The 17,604-nt window shown below is 52.4% G+C and overlaps 1 protein-coding gene across 5 annotated transcripts in view; it reads right to left on the bottom strand.

Moving 5' to 3' along the window:
• ADCY10 (adenylate cyclase 10) overlaps positions 1–14,738 on the bottom strand; it is a 52,968-nt gene extending 38,230 nt beyond the window's left edge. For 2 of the 5 annotated variants that reach the window (XM_075936960.1, XM_075936962.1), the window contains exons 1-11: positions 14,467–14,737; positions 11,197–11,301; positions 10,866–10,904; positions 9,457–9,600; positions 6,840–7,045; positions 5,171–5,267; positions 4,570–4,658; positions 3,754–3,945; positions 3,323–3,444; positions 1,377–1,453; positions 1,011–1,200 (exon numbers count right to left, since the gene is read on the bottom strand). In XM_075936960.1, the coding sequence (XP_075793075.1) occupies positions 1,011–1,200; positions 1,377–1,453; positions 3,323–3,444; positions 3,754–3,945; positions 4,570–4,658; positions 5,171–5,267; positions 6,840–7,045; positions 9,457–9,600; positions 10,866–10,904; positions 11,197–11,301; positions 14,467–14,611 (1,406 nt within the window). In that variant the 5' untranslated portion in view covers positions 14,612–14,737. Of the gene's footprint in view, positions 1–1,010; positions 1,201–1,376; positions 1,454–3,322; positions 3,445–3,753; positions 3,946–4,569; positions 4,659–5,170; positions 5,268–6,839; positions 7,046–9,456; positions 9,601–10,865; positions 10,905–11,196; positions 11,302–14,466 lie in introns of all 5 variants that reach the window. The other 3 variants (XM_075936961.1, XM_075936963.1, XM_075936964.1) reach the window with 3 other exon arrangements.
• Positions 14,739–17,604: the final 2,866 nt, after the last annotated feature.

Here is a 17,604-nt window from a genome sequence, read left to right as displayed (position 1 = left end):
AGGTTCCCAGCAGAAGACATTGGAAGTATATTTACATATTCTCATATTTACATGGAGAGAAGACTGCTTAACAATTGTGCCAGGGGGTTGCATCTGTACCCCAGGAAGCCTTCCTGGCTCTATAGGCAGAGACAATGGACTTTGGGTACTAGCAAGGGAACAAAAAGACCTTTTAATCCTCTCTCACTAAGGAGTACAGTGCCCTTTAAACCAGGGGTGGGGAACCTAAGGCCTGGGGGCAGCTTGCCTGGACCTGACCCCCAAGGCTCAGGGCTCTCCTCCCAGTTTTGGGGGCTCCACCCTCCACCCTCACGGGGCTGGAGCACACAAAATCTAGCCTGGGCTCTGGTGTGCGAGGGGCATGTGGGGAGGGCCTTTCTGCGTCTCAGTCGGGGGCCATGTCAGCGAGAGAGTTTGGTTATTTGCTTTGCTTCTCATTTGTGTGTGGCCCCCAACTGATTTGTTGTGGGTCAGCGGCCCTTGACCCAAAAAAGGTTCCCCGCCCCCGCTTTAAGCCTACGAAAACTAGATTCTCTCGGCCTGAAAGGCAAGTGCTTCTGGAAACATAAAGTGAGGGAGAAACGGGCAACTTGCTACGATTCCGTTGTAGTCTCCAGAAGCCTGCTTGGTTTGGTTTTGTCTATGACCTTGCCTGACTCTTTTTCCCTCGCTTGGTATCACTTAACCCTGTGGGCTGTGTGACTAAACCCTTTTAGTATAAAACCAGCCCAGAGCTCTGTACTAAAGTGAAGGGGGCGGCCCCAGCTTGCCTAGTGGGCGGGTGTGTGTCTATCTCTTAGCAGGCAGTGAGCTTAGAGAGGGACTGCTCACTGGAGAATTCAGCACCTGGGGCTCGCGGATTGTTCCAGGCAAGGGTTAGACTGGCGGCGTCTGGAGCAGCTGGCTGGCATGGCAGGCAGGCTGAGGTGTCAGAGACCGGCCACACGGCTTAGCAGCCCCAAAGCTGGGCGGTAACAGCGGCTCGCCGTTCCGGGTGCCTGAGCACTTACGTTTTCTCACTGATGCCGAGGTAGTGATAGACCTCCCCACATTTCACAACCCCTTTCATCTCCACCTGGGCAAGCTCTTCGAAGAAGTAGTGGGGCAGCCGGGAGTTGGCGTAGGTCACTGCGTCACAGGACACCAGCCCCGGATAATACATCATCATCCGGGCAGCGAGATTCACCCTCTGGCCAATGACTGCAGCAGAGAGAGCGAGAAAGGGGGCACTGAAAGGTTAGCGGAGCTCCTGCCCACCCTCCTGTGAGGAGCGCCATAGGTATCGGAGCAAGCCCAGCCCCCCATCAGCCTACGCACCCCTCCACATACATTCCTGGGGCACCAAACACACAGAGGACCAGACAAACAGACTGTACCTGTGTATTCGTGCCTTACGCGATGGCCAACGACTCCGCAGAACACTGGGCCACTGGTAACCCCGATGGAAACTAGCCTAGCAAGCCACGAGAGCAACACGGAGTCAGCAGCCCCGAACACCCAGTCCCTCACGCACCCTCTCCCCACCCTCCTCCGCCCGTTCTTATTGGTACTGATGGCCCCCGCCTCAGCCAGCTAGGTCTCCCAGTGCTCTGGAGGCCTCAGCTACATGCAGCTCTGCGTGCGTGAGCTTCCTTCGCACCCGTGACAGTCCCTGCAGTAGCATCACAGTTGGAACTAGCCTGCCCTGCCCGGAGAGCGCGGCCGAGGGGCGCTCATGTCCACTGCGACAGGTGAAGGGTTGCTGAGTCAAGCCTCGGCCACACCGGCTCCCATGCAGGGGAACAAAGCCTGTGAATGAACTGCACGGTGGCTCAGCGTGAGGCAGGGGCCACATTCCGTAGGCCACGCCACAGGTCCCGTGGGTGGTGAGTTCTCCCTGTAGTGCAAAGCCACGGCGCAGCGCCCGTCGCCTGGTGCGAAGCAGGAAGTGGAGGCCTGACTCTCAGTCACGTTCACCTGCCCGCAGTAGAAATCTGGCATGTTTAAAATGCCCCCCGGGCCGGGGAGCAGTGAGATGGGTGTGGATTTCCCGCCCTCCCTCCGTGTAACATGGTCCACTCTGCAATGCCCTGCCCACTGCTGCGGCACGCCAATTACCGTGGGTGCTGCTTCACTGGAACTCTCACTGCACCCGGATCGCGCAGGATACTCACGCCTGGAATGTAATCCCCTTGCAGACGAGTGGTTCTGTTACCTGGCTCTTGGTGGGCTTCATGCCCCGTGGGGGGAGTGACAAGCGGGCAGAGCACAAGACCCCCCCACCCCGACTGGCTGTCACGCACTGTGCCAGGCAGACCAGAGATGCGGCCCTCAGAGCGTGCCCGTCTGCACTCGCCCTGCTGGAAAAGCAGGTGCTGGAGGGGCGCTGGAGGGGCAGCCTAGAAGCGCAGGGGAGTCCAGTTACACGAAGACCCAAGGAGGTCAGTGCCGGCGGTGTGAAAAGAGAGTGGGGTTTGGTTTCATCGCTTATCGACTCAAAAGGGGACACCGGTCCTGGTCTCCAGAACCATTCTGTCCATAGGATGAATGCCTGCCCCGTGGCGGCTGCCCCAACTGTCCAATGGACGGGGGGGCCCCAGGGAATTATGGGGCTGGCGTGGGGTGGCATCAGGGCTCAATCCCCATACTCAGCATGCAGGCGGTGGGAGCCAGAGCGCCCTGGCAGCCAGCTCCTCTCCCAGCCTGCTGTGCTCGGCTTCTCAGCAGCGGCAGAAACAGAGCGCTCCGGCCTAGGGTGCTCCGCTTTCCCCTGCCGCGGAGAAGCTGGGCACAGCAGGCCGCTCCAACTCCCACCAGGCACGTGGTGTGGGGGGTTGCCAGGCCCCCCATTACACCTCACGGTGCGGACAGAGCCGGGGCAAACCGCTTTTAGAGCACAGAGAATTTGTCATTCCCACACAAACGGGGCTGAAATCCTGCCCAGCTGGCCTCTTTGGGGAAAGCCCCGTTGCTCTCTCTTTTCTGCAGGGACTGACGAGGAGACGGGAGATCCGTGGGCTCCTGTGGGACAGGTCAGTGAGGGCGGCTTTGATTTTGCTCTGAAGATGCTCAGGTTCGCCGTCAGCAGGTTCCAGATTCATGGACAGCCATCACAACAGCGTCACCACGCGGTGCCCTTGCTCCAGTGGCACAGAATGGAGGGCCAAGTAGCACACAGGGCAGCCCAGGTAAACTGGCTACTTCCAAATTAGGTCTCCCAGCTGCCATGTCACTGCCTCCTGCCCGCTAGGGGACCCTCCCATCGGGAGGAGGGCGTTTCAGTGGCATGTGAGCCCAACAGCGCCCCTGCAGGCAACGGGAAGAACTGCATCAGCCTGCTTACTTGAGTTTCATGAGCTTGGTGGAACAGAAGTTGAAGATATGAAACGCGCTCTCCAAGGCGTGGGTGCTTTCATCAGCCTGCTTATCCCCAGGGAGTCCGAACACACACAGGAACGTGCAGCCCTGCAAGGCAAGGGAAAGCAAACCCTGAAGGAGAAGGGGCTTACCACAGAGCAAACCGCTGTGCCCCCGCTCTCCGTTCGAGTAGGGCTGTCACAGTGTCCCCCCAAATGCCCGGGGAGGTCCCTCCATTGCCTCAGACTTGTCTCTTCAGCACTGAGCTTCTTAATGTTCATTGCTCCTGGTCTCTGGCCTCTGCCTCCCTTCTCGGTCTCTGTCGACAAGACCAGAGTCCCTCTCGCCTCCTCGTCGGGGACTGTCGGACAGTGCCGGCTGCCGGGCCGGAAAGGCCTTGGAACTCCTCTCACTCACCTTGTCAAACATAAAAACTTTGTTGATTTTGCCTCTGAAGACGTAGATGACTTCTGAGATCTTCATGTTGGCATCGTGGATGGCCTTGCACAGATGCAAGGTGTTGGCGCTTTCGTCAAACTGCAGGTTCACAAAGACGATCGACACCGGCCGCAGCTCCGACAAATATTCCAGCGGCTGGTTGTCGTCAATCTGGAAGAGGAGAGCCAGATGTCCTTAGCAGTCCAGCCTTCTGCTGAGCAGGAAGCATTCACTTCTCCATACTGTACCCCTAATCCAGCTGGGCTGACTGCTCTCAGATACAGGTGCTGAGGACAGAACTGCTTTATCAGCTACAGGAAGGAATGCACCCTCTGATCTCGTGACAATGACTCCCCAGAAGAGAACTGCAGTATGAGGGGGTAGGCAGAGAGGGAGCTAGCCAAGCAGACGCTGCTGAAACCAATGTGTCCCCACAGACTTTACAATTTTAAATTGAACCGAGGAAAAAGCTTTTTTATACACCTAGCTTGTGGAATGCGTTACCTGCAGCCAAGAACTCAACTGATATCAAAAAGTGATGGCAGCATCCAGTGTTATAATAGTAAGGATGTTTTAAAATAAAATCCAAGAGTTTCGGAAAAGATCAAAACCCTCATGCCAAACAGGAAGGAGGAGGAAAACTCTTGGCATGCTGACGAGTTGTTCCACCACTACCCAGTGCAAAGTTTCTTCTGTTTTCCTCTGTAGCATCTGGAGAAACTTGGAAAACTTGTAGCTGTGCTCAAAAAGAAACACCGAGCCCAAAAAGAAACCTCTGCGAAGTTTCCGCAGTACCTTCTTCAGAATGTTTCTCATCACGAACTTCCGGAGGGACTTCTCCAGCTCATCGTTTGGTGACAGCATGGAAGTTGATCTCAGGATACCTAGGGGAGAAAATTCAGCGTAAGTGCCCGGACAGCTTGAAGCCAGCAGGCAGGAGAGGGAATTGAAAAGCTGCTGGCTACTTTGCTGGCAGGGAGTGGAGGAGAACAGAGGAACTCAAAGGAGTACAGGGCAGGGTTCCCCCTCCCTCGAGCCCTGCAAATCCACTGATGTCCGCTTTATATCTGCAGGTGTCTGTGGATGAGGATCTCCACGACTCATATTTGCAGACACAGATGCAGACACAAAGTTTGTATCTAGAACCCTGCAAATATGCAGATGCCCACTTTCCAGCCGTGGGTATCCGCCTCTGCAGGCGAAATGCAGATACCCACAGATCGGTTTTGCAGATGCACATGTGGATCCCAATTTTGTATCCACGCAGGGCGCTCCCCATCCCTGGTGTAGTCCGTGTACCGTCTCGCATTTACACCGGAGGAGAATAAGGAAAGCTCAGCTTCCCAACAATCCCATCCCCCCAGGGGTCGAGAGAGGGGAAGGAAGAGGGACTCACTGGTATTTTCACTCATGGGGTAGTGCTGCAGGTATTCTGCACATTTCCAGAAGAACACATCAAACTCATTATCAGGGAGGTTCTTGATGTACCTAGCCTACAGGCACACGGAATTAAAGGAGTGTCAGCTTCCCTGAGCCCAGTCAATAAAACACTCCCATCCCTGTCACCCCCACCCTCTCCCCCGTCCCCTGGGCAGAAGACACAGCAGGAACCTGCGAGGGTCTTTTGGCTGGAGCAGAACACGAGACCGCACTCCCGACAAATGGAAAAAAGTCCAGTCTCAGAAGCCGGGGGGCGGAGAGCCCTCCAATTCCACAGTCACTCTCCTGCTGGGTGTCTATCCACGCCCCCAGCCCTGCACATGCCTATGGACCTGCTTCACTTTCAGCATCTGATTGGCCCCCCTGATTTCAGTGGGCTTACTGCTGCACAGGCGTGCGACCGGGGCTCAGTTTCTTCTCCACTCGCTCAGCACCTCCAGAAGGATAAGAACCAAACTCCCAGAAGGCCTGAGGTCTAATTCTCCTCCCCATTCTTGCTGCCGCTCTCCAAGAACGGGTGCCAGGCAGAAGGGGCGGCAGGTAGCAAAGCCCCATCTGGCGGGCTGATCGTATGTCGGAGTGCAAAGAGGGGGCACTGGGGTCGGTGCGGGGGACGGGTCAGTGGAATTCTGCATTATCCTGTCCGGATGAGGCTTTGAGGCCTTTGGCAGTAAAGGGCAGGGGAGCGAGAACCATATTCATCCCTCGGTAACCACTTCCTTGGTCTCTCATAGTCCAAATGTCTCCCATTCCAATCTAGCTGCGTCCTGCCACACCCCAACCACCCTCTCCACCAGCCCCGATTCACCCACCTCCCTTAGGCACTAACCTTCCCCCCCAGCTCTTCCCTCAGCTGTCCACAGGCTGACAAACCCACCCCACAACCCACCCTTTACTAATGGACCAGCTCTGAGCCCAGGCCACCAGACAGCCCCCATGCAGCCCTCCAGCTCGAGCAAACCCAGCCCGGCCTCCAAAACCTCCCTGCTCCTACCTGGCACCCCAAGCACTGAGCTCAGACGTCCCCCAAGTCAGAACCCTGGTCCCTAATCAGAGAGCACTAGCGTGCTCTGCTCTGCACCGCTTCCTTCTTGCCACCTGAAGCCCTTCTCGTGTGGAGACTGCCAGGCTGGGAGTCCCAGGGAGCATCCTCTGTGGCTTTGGGCCTCCTTCCTCTGCTGCCCACAGCCACGGACTATGTGCTAGCAGGCCAAAAGGCCCACCAGCCGTCTCCAGAGACAGTCATTGGCAATGTCCCCTGCAGCACAACACTACACTACCCAGTTCGGAGCTCACTTGTGGGGCTTACCCTCCTTACTCCCTACCAGCCAGCCACTCCTGGCTAGAGGAAGCCAGCAGTGAGCCCCTGCTGCCAGGGTGCAGGCTATTTCCCACGCTTTACCAAGCCGTCTTCCTTCATCACCGCTTTTAGCTTTTGCATTGTCAGTCTTCTGACACCCCTCTGCCCAGCCGGTCATCGGACAGAGGCTCCAGTAACAGACTCGCACACAAGCATATGAATGAGATCGCGTCCAGCAAGACAACAGGGCACGTGACCGTACCTCACACGAGATAACAAGGCAACACTGTTTCTGTACCACTGTTGCACCTGCCACACTGCCCACCTTAACAGCTCTTTCACCTTTGATTCTTTCTATTTCAATCATGTTCCGGTTACAGAGTTCCCAGCAGTTTGGCGACAGAATAACCTCACTTGCTTTTGCTAGGCTTTGGGCCAACCGAACTTCGTCCACTGCCCGGCCAATTACCAGAAAATATTGGTGCTTATTGTCTCCAACAATGACTTTGGAGATGTGACCTGCAGAAAGCCCTGACATGAGAAACAGGATTGTTATGTTGGCTTTTACACTTTACTGTTTGTAACATCTGCATCTCAACTATCTTGGAAGTGGATTTTGGAGACCAATCTATTTCTTCCGGGGTGGGAGGTTTGGATTGTCATGTGTAGAGCCCCATGCGGATACAAAACTGGTATCTACATCCACATCTTCAAAAATGCTCCATGGATATCAAGCGGATAGCCATGGATTTTCAGGGCTCTAGTCATGAGGTTGCATCCGTTATATGGTTGCAAATTAGTTTCCATTAAACAGTCTGCTTATATCTGTCTGAGAAAGCAGTGTGCTGTAATCCTGGACTCCAGTTTAGAGACTACATGGAACTATGACGTTTGGAACAAGCTGTGTCACTCTCGAATTGGGCTTGTTGACCATAAATGGATTCCTCGGGCACCTGACCAGAACTCTTATACGTAAACCATGATCCAGTGTCTTGGGGGATGCCTATAATTATACCTGATCATAAGTTTCCACAAAGTTCAACTCTTCGATATGAAGCGTAACATTTACACCCTTAAAATAATTGTTGGCATGTTTTTCTTCATGGACAGATAACTCAAAACCAACTGAAGTTTGGCAATTGGTACTTGGCATGTAGCGAATGCCCACCAAGACATACGTACATGAACACGTTTGAGAAAAACCGTCTGGAAATCCCAGGAGGCACTGCATGCTTCAGTGTTTGGCTCTTTGTTGGAGGGAGTTACAGAAAACTGAAATTTTCATGGAAAACTGAACTCTTCATACGCAAAACTGCTCAGTAGAAAACCCAGTTTTCCATTGCAAAACAATGTGAATTGAATTTTGCCCACAAGTCCTAGTAAGAAGCTACTCAGAGACAGTCATAGCTCTTTAAAAATAAACTAGGCACAGCTAGCATTAATGAAAGGTGCCACCCAGGCACTGATAAATAAACTGTCTGGCTCCTTTTGTTGTGCTAACTGTACCTAGTTTCAGAGGGGTAGCTGAGTTAGTCTGTAACAGGAAAAATTTAAAAAACAACGAATAGTCTAGTAGCACCTGAAAGACTAACAAAACATGTTGATAGTATCATGAGTTTTCAGGGGCGCGACCCACTTCTTCAGATGACTGGAGTGTTGGAAGTCCAGATCCAAGAATAAGCAAGGGAAGCGGGAGTGGGGGGAGAAGGAAAAAGGAGAGAAAAAAGGAGGGGGGGGGGGAGATAGACAGTGAGCAGATGGTTCATGTAGTTACAAGAGGCTGATAAGAACCTAGTTTGTTTTTAAGGGGCTACGGCTGTCTCTGAGCAGCTTCTTACCAGGACTTGTGAGAAAAAGTCCATCAAACCTGTTTTGCAATGGAAAATGGACTCCAATTCAGACACAGGGTAGGTGTAGAATGGCCAGATGCAGGATCACCTGCCCCAAACTGCTTCCCTAAGGCACTTCAGCAGTCTCATCCCGAAGGCCCATTCAGTCCTCAGCTTCTCTGACAGGGCTGCTGTTTCTGGATGTAAGGGTGTGTCACAGATGGCTGCTAGGAACTCCCACGAGACCTGCAACGCTTTTCATGTGAGCCACCGAGCAGCCAGCTGGGAACAGATCTGTCACCATTTCCACAGGTTGAATGTGAACCAGCCATTTTGAGGTGAAATGCTCTTTATGCCAGTCCCAAAAAGCTTCTCCTCTCTGACCAGAAATTCATTTTCCCTATAACAGCAGCGTCTTTCCCATGCATTGGCTGGAAAGGATGTAATTGATCAGAGGACTGAGCAATTCACCTCTTCTACACAGACTCCCGGCTCACTAGACACGGAAGGGGGTGTGGGCCTGGTGTTTCTCAGTGGCACATCCCGGGAGCAAGGAGAGAGTGTGGGGCTTCACATGACCATTGAGTACACTCAGGAAGCAGTATTGCCTACTGGTTAGGGCAGGAGAGTGGGAGTCCTGACCGCTCATTGCCCTCTCTGCCATCAATTCACTAAGTGAGCTAGAGCAAGTTATTTCATCTCCATATGTCTGTTTCCCCCGCTGCACAATGGGGCAAATGCTTCCTATTCCCTTGTGTAACATGCACAGATAGGGCACGTCTGCTCAGCCAGGCTACCGCCGAAATAAGCGACACAACTTGAGCTACGTCAATTGCGGAGCTGAAGTGGAAATAGCTTATTTCGGCTTGTGGCGCTGTCTGCAGAGCAGGAAGTCCGAGAGAGAGTGCTCCTCCTCCGGCTTCCCTTCTGCCTCGCACCATGGGGGTTCCAGGAGTCGGAGGAAGACATTCTGTCAAAATAACTGCCTGCAGGGCAGACGGGGAGGAAGATATTCCGGAATAGCGTCGGCGTCACTGCTGTGTAGACGTGACGATTCTATGATCCTGGTACCCTGCGGCACCAAGCACTGCGACGCCGCCCGCAACCACGCACCGATCTTCACGCGCAGCTCCAGGCCCACGTCCGTCTCCCGCACCCCGTACTCTTCCTGGATCCTCAGGCTGCATTTCAGGGCCAGGGTGATGATATCGCTCAGCTGGCTCCGCTGCACTTTCCACAGCGCGAGCAGGGCATCCCCTGGGGGCAGCAGTGGGACCGAGATGAAGGAGCAAGCGCTCGTCCAGATCCAAACGCGCCGGCGCAACCATGTGACTTTTCAACAAGCCACTGCAGATCTACTGGGGACAGCCCAGCCCCTGGCCCGCAGAGATGCTCCCTAACCACCCCAGCCTCCTTCACTGGCTGAGAACGCATCAGCCCCAGTGTGCTCCTGGCAGCTGTGACTACCAAGTCCCCCTCCGTAATCCCTGGCAGCTGCTTTTGTACAAGTGAGCCCTCCTTCCCGGGGATCCCAGATGGCCACGGATCACACGTCTCTCTCCACCATCAGAGGCCTGCTGCATGCTCTCCTCCCTCCTCCCACACACACAGCCCATGTCCGCTGGTGCCAGGTACACCTACGGCTTGTGTACCCCCTGCTGCCCGTGGACAACTGTGAGCTCCGTCACTGAGGTCCCCACTCCCTCACTCCGGTCTGAGCTCCGTTCTACAGGCGGTGCAGCCAGGGTCTCTCCCTCAGACCCGGGGGGAGCGGAAGGGGGTTGTTTCTAATAAGGATGCTCAATTGCGGTTACCTTGCTAATCGTATAGGCGATACACATTGTATCGACTGTACGGTTAGTCGACAGGACCGCTCTGCGGGGCCGCCGCGAGGGGAGCTCCAGGAGCCGGCTCGAGCCGGGACTGAACAGTCCTTGCTTGCGCCAGCTCCGGAGCCACCCGCACCGCGGCTGCATTTGAAATGTCACCAGAGCCGCTGGGCACAGCGTCCCGGACCAGTGCGAGACTGATAGAGGCGGGGGGGGGGGGGAGGGGGAGACAGGCAGCATCCCGGAGACGGTGCTGGGGCGAACTGGCTTTGAAGCCGGCTCCCCCCAGCACTGGCTCCTATTCCCTCATCCCTTGCCTCCTCTTATCAAGTGGCAAGGGCGGGTGCCACAGGGAGCATGGGGCAAGCAGGGACTCAAGCCGCCCCCGCTCGCCCTGTGTTCCCGCTACAGCACTTCAGTTTTGGAAATGTAGCAAGAGCCCCAGAGGGCCCCACAGTGGAACCGGCATGAGCGGGGACTGCTTTAGTCTCCACTCACGCCGCTTCCCCGCTGTGCCTCTGCCTCCTTTGCTCCCCACAGGGACAGTGCAGGAGGGGAACCGGCTTTTTAGCCCGCTCCCCCCCAGCACAAGCTCCTGCTTCCCCCCTGATAGAGGCAGCAAGGTGGGGGCAGCGACTAGGCGAGCACCCCACCCCAGTGCTTCCTCCTTCGATATCGCTAGCTAGCAAATACCTGCAAAGTTCAAGATATCGCCTCCGTAAATCAGCACCTCTGCGGTAAGAGAAAGGCAAGAGGAGTCACACACAGCTCTTGTCACAGAACATCATGGGGAATTGCTCTGTCGGGGTAGGGGAGAGCAGCTGGGCCCACCAGAGGCTCCTCACAGGGGGGTGGCACTGGGATGCCCGTCCCTTCCCCTCCCCCCCATGGCTCCTTGTTGCGGGGGTCAAGGTTCCCTAAGTGACAGAGAAGCCACCCAAGTGAAGAAGGGCCTGGAGCATTTCGATGGGCATTTCTTCAGTTCCCTCCTGGCCCGGGCGGGATGGAGCAGCCCGGTACTTACCCTCCACAATGTCTCCTACGTAATGGTTGAGGGTCTGCGTAAGCTGGTCAGCACCGCGGTCCAGGCTGGTGTCCATGCTGAACTTCTCTGTCAGCGCCGTGAAGCCTGTGACACAAACAGCCGGCACTGGGGGAGCCCAGCATTGTGGAGCCTCTGAGTCCCGGCCCTCAGACAGGCTGCGTGTGGCCTTGCCATGCCGAAGGGGGAATTCTGTGCCAGGAGCCCTGAGAAGGGCCAAGAGCACCCGCGAAAGAGTCCTCAGGCCTAGCCAGCCCTGGCTACTCCTAGCCAACGCTCCACACACACGGCCAGACAACGCCGGCCACTCACCGCAACCCGGGCGCTCACACTTGAGGCCGTTGCAAGTCATGGGCAGATGCACCAGTCTGCCCATGCAGCCAGGGTGGCACACTCAGGTGCCCGCAGTGTGCAGATGGCACACCACCAGCATGTATACCTAGACACACTGCCCTAGCACCAAGGTGGCCCAAAGCTAGGAGCTGATCAGCTCCTAGGAACTCCTGATTACTGCTGACCCTGAGCAAGACAGAGGAGGTGCCAAGGGGAGGAGGAGTTTGTCTCCTTTGGCGGACAGCACCCATCCATCATCGGCCAAGACAATCTGGGGCTTAGCAGTGCTGGCTGATGATGGACCCCACCCAGGAGCATGGACCAGTAACTTTCTCTCCGGGGCCTAGGAAAGCCTCAGCCTGGAGAGGAGGACCCGGTCTCTGCTCTATATGCTTTCCTCATCGCCGACCGGGCTTCGGAAATGCCGCACGCCTGGGCATGATGCCTTCACACCTCAGGAAACGACCCCCTCTACAACCACACCAGCCACCCCTGCCACATCCAACCTGTCCTGGCAGTAATATAAAGTCAAACTCCTACTCCTTATCTCCCAGGAGCTCACTGGCCTGGCCCCATTGTATCGAAACAGCTGTGTGATGCTCCGGCATGGAGACAGCCGTCGACAGCTCAGGCCTGAGCAGCTGCTGCCGTGTCCCCTGCTACTCCTGTCCCAAACACTTTGGCGCTTAAGGACAGACGACTCTGCAAAATGGCCCAAAGGGCTATAATAGGGAGATTCCCAAACCTGCACCGTCCTTTGTGGGTCATGAATCTGAGGAACTGTCCTGGATTGAAGTGTCATTAGAGAAGGTTTTGGAACAAATTGAAAAACTTAACAGTAACAAATCACCGGGACCAGACGGCATTCACCCAAGGGTTCTGAAAGAACTCAAATGGGAAATTGCGGAACTATTAACTGTGGTTTGTAACCTGTCCTTTAAATCAGCTTCTATACCCAAGGACTGGAAGACAGCTAACATAATGCCAATATTTAAAAAGGGCTCTAGAGGTGATCCCGGCAATTACAGACCATTAGGTCTAACGTCAGTACCAGGCAAATTAGTTGAAACAATAGTAAAGAATAAAATTGTCAGACACGTAGAAGAACATAAGTTGTTGGGCAAAAGTCAGCATGGCTTCTGTAAAGGGAAATCATGTCTTACTAATCTATTAGAGTTCTTTGAAGGGGTTAACAAACATGTGGACAAGGGGGATCCAGTAGATATAGTGTACTTAGATTTCCAGAAAGCCTTTGACAAGGTCCCTCACCAAAGGCTCTTGTGTAAATTAGGTCGTCATGGGACAAGAGGGAAGATCTTTTCATGGACTGAGAACTGATTAAAAGACAGGAAACAAAAGGTAGGAATAAATGGTAAATTTTCAGAATAAAGAGGGGTAACTTGTGGTGTTCTCCAAGGGTCAGTCCTAGGACCAATCCTATTCAACTTATTCATAAACGATCTAGAGAAAGGGATAAGCAGTGAGGTGGCAAAGTTTGCAGACGATACTAAACTGTTCAAGATAGTCAAGACCAAAGCAGACTGTGAAGAACTTCAAAAAGATCTCTCCAAACTGAGTGATTGGGCAACAAAGTGGCAAATGAAATTTAATGTGGATAAGTGTAAAGTAATTCACATTGGAAAAAATAACCCCAACTATACATACAATATGATGGGGGCTAATTTAGCTACAACTAAGCAGGAAAGAAATCTTGGAGTTATCGAGGATAGTTCTCTGAAAACGTCCATGCAGTGTGCAGCGGCAGTCAAAAAAGCAAACAGGATGCTAGGAATTATTAAAAAAGGGATAGAAAATAAGATGAAGAATATCTTATTGCCCCTGTATGAAACTATAGTACACCCACATCTTGAACACTGTGTACAGATGTGGTCTCCTCACCTCAAAAACATATTTTGGCCTTAGAAAAGGTTCAGAAAAGAGCAACGAAAATGATGAGGGGTTTGGAACAGGTCCCATATGAGGAGAGGCTAAAGAGACTGGGACTTCTCAGTTTAGAAAAGAGGAGACTGAGGGGGGATATGATAGAGGTCTATAAAGTCATGAGTGGTGTGGAGAGGGTGAATAAAGAAAAGTATTTACTTATTCCCATAATATAAGAACTAGAGGACACCTAATGAAATTAATGGGTAGCAGGTTTAAAACTAACAAAAGAAAATTCTTCTTCACACAATCAACCTGTGGAACTCCTTGCCAGAGGAGGCTGTGAAGACTAGGACTATAACAGAGTTTAAATAAGAGCTAGATAAATTCATGGAGGTTAGGTCCAGAAAAGGCTATTAGCCAGGGGGCAAGGAATGGTGCCCTGGCCTCTGTTTGTCAGAGGCTGGAGAAGGATGTCAGGAGACAAATTGCTTGATCATTGTCTTCAGTCCACCCCCTCTGGGGCACCTCGCGCTGGCCACTGTCGGCAGACAGGACACTGGGCTGGACGAACCTTTGGTCTGACCCAGTCTGACCATTCTTATGTTCTTAACACAGAGGAAAGTCTCTCGCCATTTCAGCTGTGACCTCAGCTCGACTTGGGCCTAAGCCTCCCATTGCTGCAGGGTGGGCTTTTCGGAGAGGGCTACTACAGGGTGAGTTACTGTACAAGACGCCAAGGTCTGATTCTTCAGCACACCAGCTTGCTGCCCCATACCTGGTCAGGGGGACACTGCTGAGCCTTGGGCACAGCTTAGCACCCTGCTGCTTGAGAGCAAGCCACACTCTGGGAGTTTTCATGCTGCTGTAGCATCGTCCACACAGTGCTGGCTTGCTGTTGAGTCACACTCCGGCTTATAACCTGCCACGTGGGCAAGCCTTTAGGCACATACATCCCACTGGTTTTCAACGGGAGTCAGCCACCTAACTTCCTTGGGCCCTATTAAAAATCTCACCCTTAATGATCTCTATACCCACCTGAGATGTCTGCAAAAAGCAATACCCCATCAAAACTCTCAATGAAAGGCACATCCTGGGAGAAATCGCCATAGACGATGAGATCGGGGACATGGGCGGCTACTTTCCCAAGTATAGTGCTGTCACTTGACTTTCTTTCCTCCATCTTGACAATGAACGCAACCGGCTGCCCGGGGACCCGCAGCACCGATGGAGGATTCACCACATGATCCTCCCACTTGGGGAAGGAGGAGACTCCCACCACCCTGTCATAACCATCCCCACTCGTGGCAATGACCCGACATCTGCAGGTCACGGGTCACAATTCACAGGCGGAAGGGTCTCAGCCGGTAACATTCTCTGTGTCATAGGCTACGTAGCAACAGTCGCCAGGTGAGACAAGCTTCCTTCCTTAATGTATTTTAAACCCTTTAACGCAGAAATGGTGTGATGGGTGTAGAGACCCCACACAAGCAGGGCTGTTGTGACTACTGGTCCGACATGAGGCCAGTAAGCTCAAATGTAAGAAGTATGTCAAAGTTCTTAAGATGTTACAATAACCATGAAAAATAGGTCAAGTTGTTAATGACCCTACATGCTGTTGTAACCCACACACCTAGTGTGGGTCACTATCCCATAGAGTGGCACTTAGTCCACTTTCAGCAAGAGAAAAGAACAAGGCAACTCTACAGCCTAAGATGAGAGCCACCTGGCTTTATAACTCAAGCTAGAGGCTCCTACACTGAGGTCCCAGGTTCAAATCTGCCTGGTGGTGGTCACACTGAATCAAGCCCTAAAGAAACAGGACTGGTCTAAACCCAAAAGGCCATGTTGAAACATCCAAGGAGTGTTAATTATGTTTGGTGAAAATGGGGAACCAGGAGTGAAAAGACCAAAACTGGTGTGACAGATATGAGGCCTAACTAGTGAGAAAGAGGAACCATGATGCCCGCTTTGCCCCTTTCTGGGTTCCTTACAAAGATATGGCGAACAAACAAGACACAATCTGTTCAGTTCAGTTCAGCTCTCCCTCTCAACTGCCACCTCACAACAGTTCCTGCCCCAGTCTGCCAGCACCACAACTCAGCCCAGCTCACCTGACTCATCTAAAGGGCTTTCTTCCTGAGCGGAAGGCCGTCTGGCCTTAATCTTGTTCAAGGAACTTTGTTTTCACTTGTGAGTGCTGAAAGTCCCTGCATGATTGTGACATCCAATCCTCAGCACATCCGTGGGCATATCCAATTGCTAGTACCTCAGAGGCATGGAAGAGCCTGGATTGTTTTCCCTGCTCTTGTTGTGTTATTTTCTGTTCCTCTCCCCTCCACGCCTTTCCGCTCTCATTCTCTTGGCTGTTTATCAAACTCTGAGGCTGACTAAGGGGTATCCATCCCAGTCTGCCTGGTCTAAGATGAAAAGATCCAATCAGATGACGTCCCCAACCAAAAAATACACCAGGATCCAAGCAGCAGGTGTCAGGGTTGACTTGCCAACCAAAAGCCTCCATTCATAACAAACCAGCAGTCCAGTGTTTCAAAAACATCAACCGAAGCCCTATTCACCAATCGTCTTCTAACTTCTTCCTCTACGCCACGTCTGTCAAGAACACAATAAGAGCCTGCCCTCTACACTGAGGGTAAAGTGAACCCTTTCTCTTCCATCAAAGAATAATTCTGAAAATATGAGTCTGATATTTCGCCTCCAAACAGAGAAAGGCTTTAAAGGTTTTGCATAATCATTCAACCACCGTCTGAATATAAACGCCTGTTTTGATTTCTTGTTCTTTCTTGTTTATAATCAATCACCTAATTTCAATTAATACGTTTGAGTGCTTGCTAAGTTACTGAGTAAAACCAAGTTAAAATCACCCCAAATCTACCTAAAGTTGGACAGTGAAAGAGTTCATAAACACACTTTTAATTCTTTGGGATCAATCTCCATGCAACCAGGCCCAATCCATCCTGCCCTGTAACCCCTGAGCCAGGCTTCAGGGAAGGGACTAAAAAGAGAGATCCCCCAACTCATTTGTTTCCTGACAGAGAGAGAGCAGGAGATTGAGCAGAAATTGAGGAAGACGGCCGCCTACCAAGCCCTGCCTAGGGGAAGTTAATGCTTCTTTGTGTTTTTTCTCGGCTTTTGGCACTGTACTACGTACTGATTAAGGAAGCAAAGTCAAGCACTCAAAACTTACGAAATGGCAGAATTAAGGGCTGGGCTAAGGCACCTAAGTCTCTTAATTCTCCCTGAGTGAAAATGCATCTGAAAGTCTCTTTTGTATGGTCAATACATTCAAGGAAGGGAAACAAAATACGCACAAACTTCCCCTGTAGATATTATATAAACACACAGAAACACTCCTAAGCACTAGAGATGGGCTCTTAAACATGTAAAATGCCCATGGCTAAAGTCCTCAAGAAGGTCTTGACCCTAAATAACACTCAGTACAATGCGAAGTGGTGCTTCTGCAGACCACAGGTGTGTGAGCAAGAGTTTGCTGACTCAGACCCAAGTAAGGCAAGAACCAAGAAAGGGAGCTTGGAGGCAGGTGATACTACAACACTAAGTTACGGTTGAGTAACTCAACTATACATTCTGTAACCCATTTTGGGCAGGAGGCTTCCTCGGTCACCGGTCTGAAAGTGCTCTACGCACCTATGAAATGTATCAGGAGCCCGTATTCCAAGCAATACCATTGTCTGTGCGAGACAAAGCACTGAGACTTTCACGGGAGTGTGAAAAACCACGTGCAATATTACAGGCACCAATACACAAGAGGTTTCTACCAGAGGACTGGCTGAACTGGCCACACATCCCAGAGCAATAGTGGTGGGAAAGTGGGATTTTAGTTATTTATGCTTAATACGAGATGTATATTCAAATGACAGATCTCAAGTGCGTGTTGGAGACATTCTGATCAGGGAAAGGAGGAGAAAGAGCTAGAAGGGAGAGGGATTTTCCCAACAGCATCATGCCAGCTGCCAGACAGGAGTGAATGAAGAGTGCAAAGAAAACGGCAGAAGAAGCCCTGTACGTCAGCTAAGGCCGCTCTCGTTCTCTTCTCTGCCGGGCTTTGCTGACTTCCAGCAACACCTTGTGTGTGAAATAAGCAGGAGGTTTTGTGTTTCTTCGGTGAGACCAGTGTGAGAAGCGCTGTTAAAATTT

Source organism: Pelodiscus sinensis, chromosome 9 (genome assembly GCF_049634645.1).
Source record: "Pelodiscus sinensis isolate JC-2024 chromosome 9, ASM4963464v1, whole genome shotgun sequence".
Lineage (NCBI taxonomy): Eukaryota > Metazoa > Chordata > Testudines > Trionychidae > Pelodiscus > Pelodiscus sinensis.
Note: the sequence above shows the minus strand (reverse complement) of the source record. Positions and strands in the feature narration are given on the sequence as shown.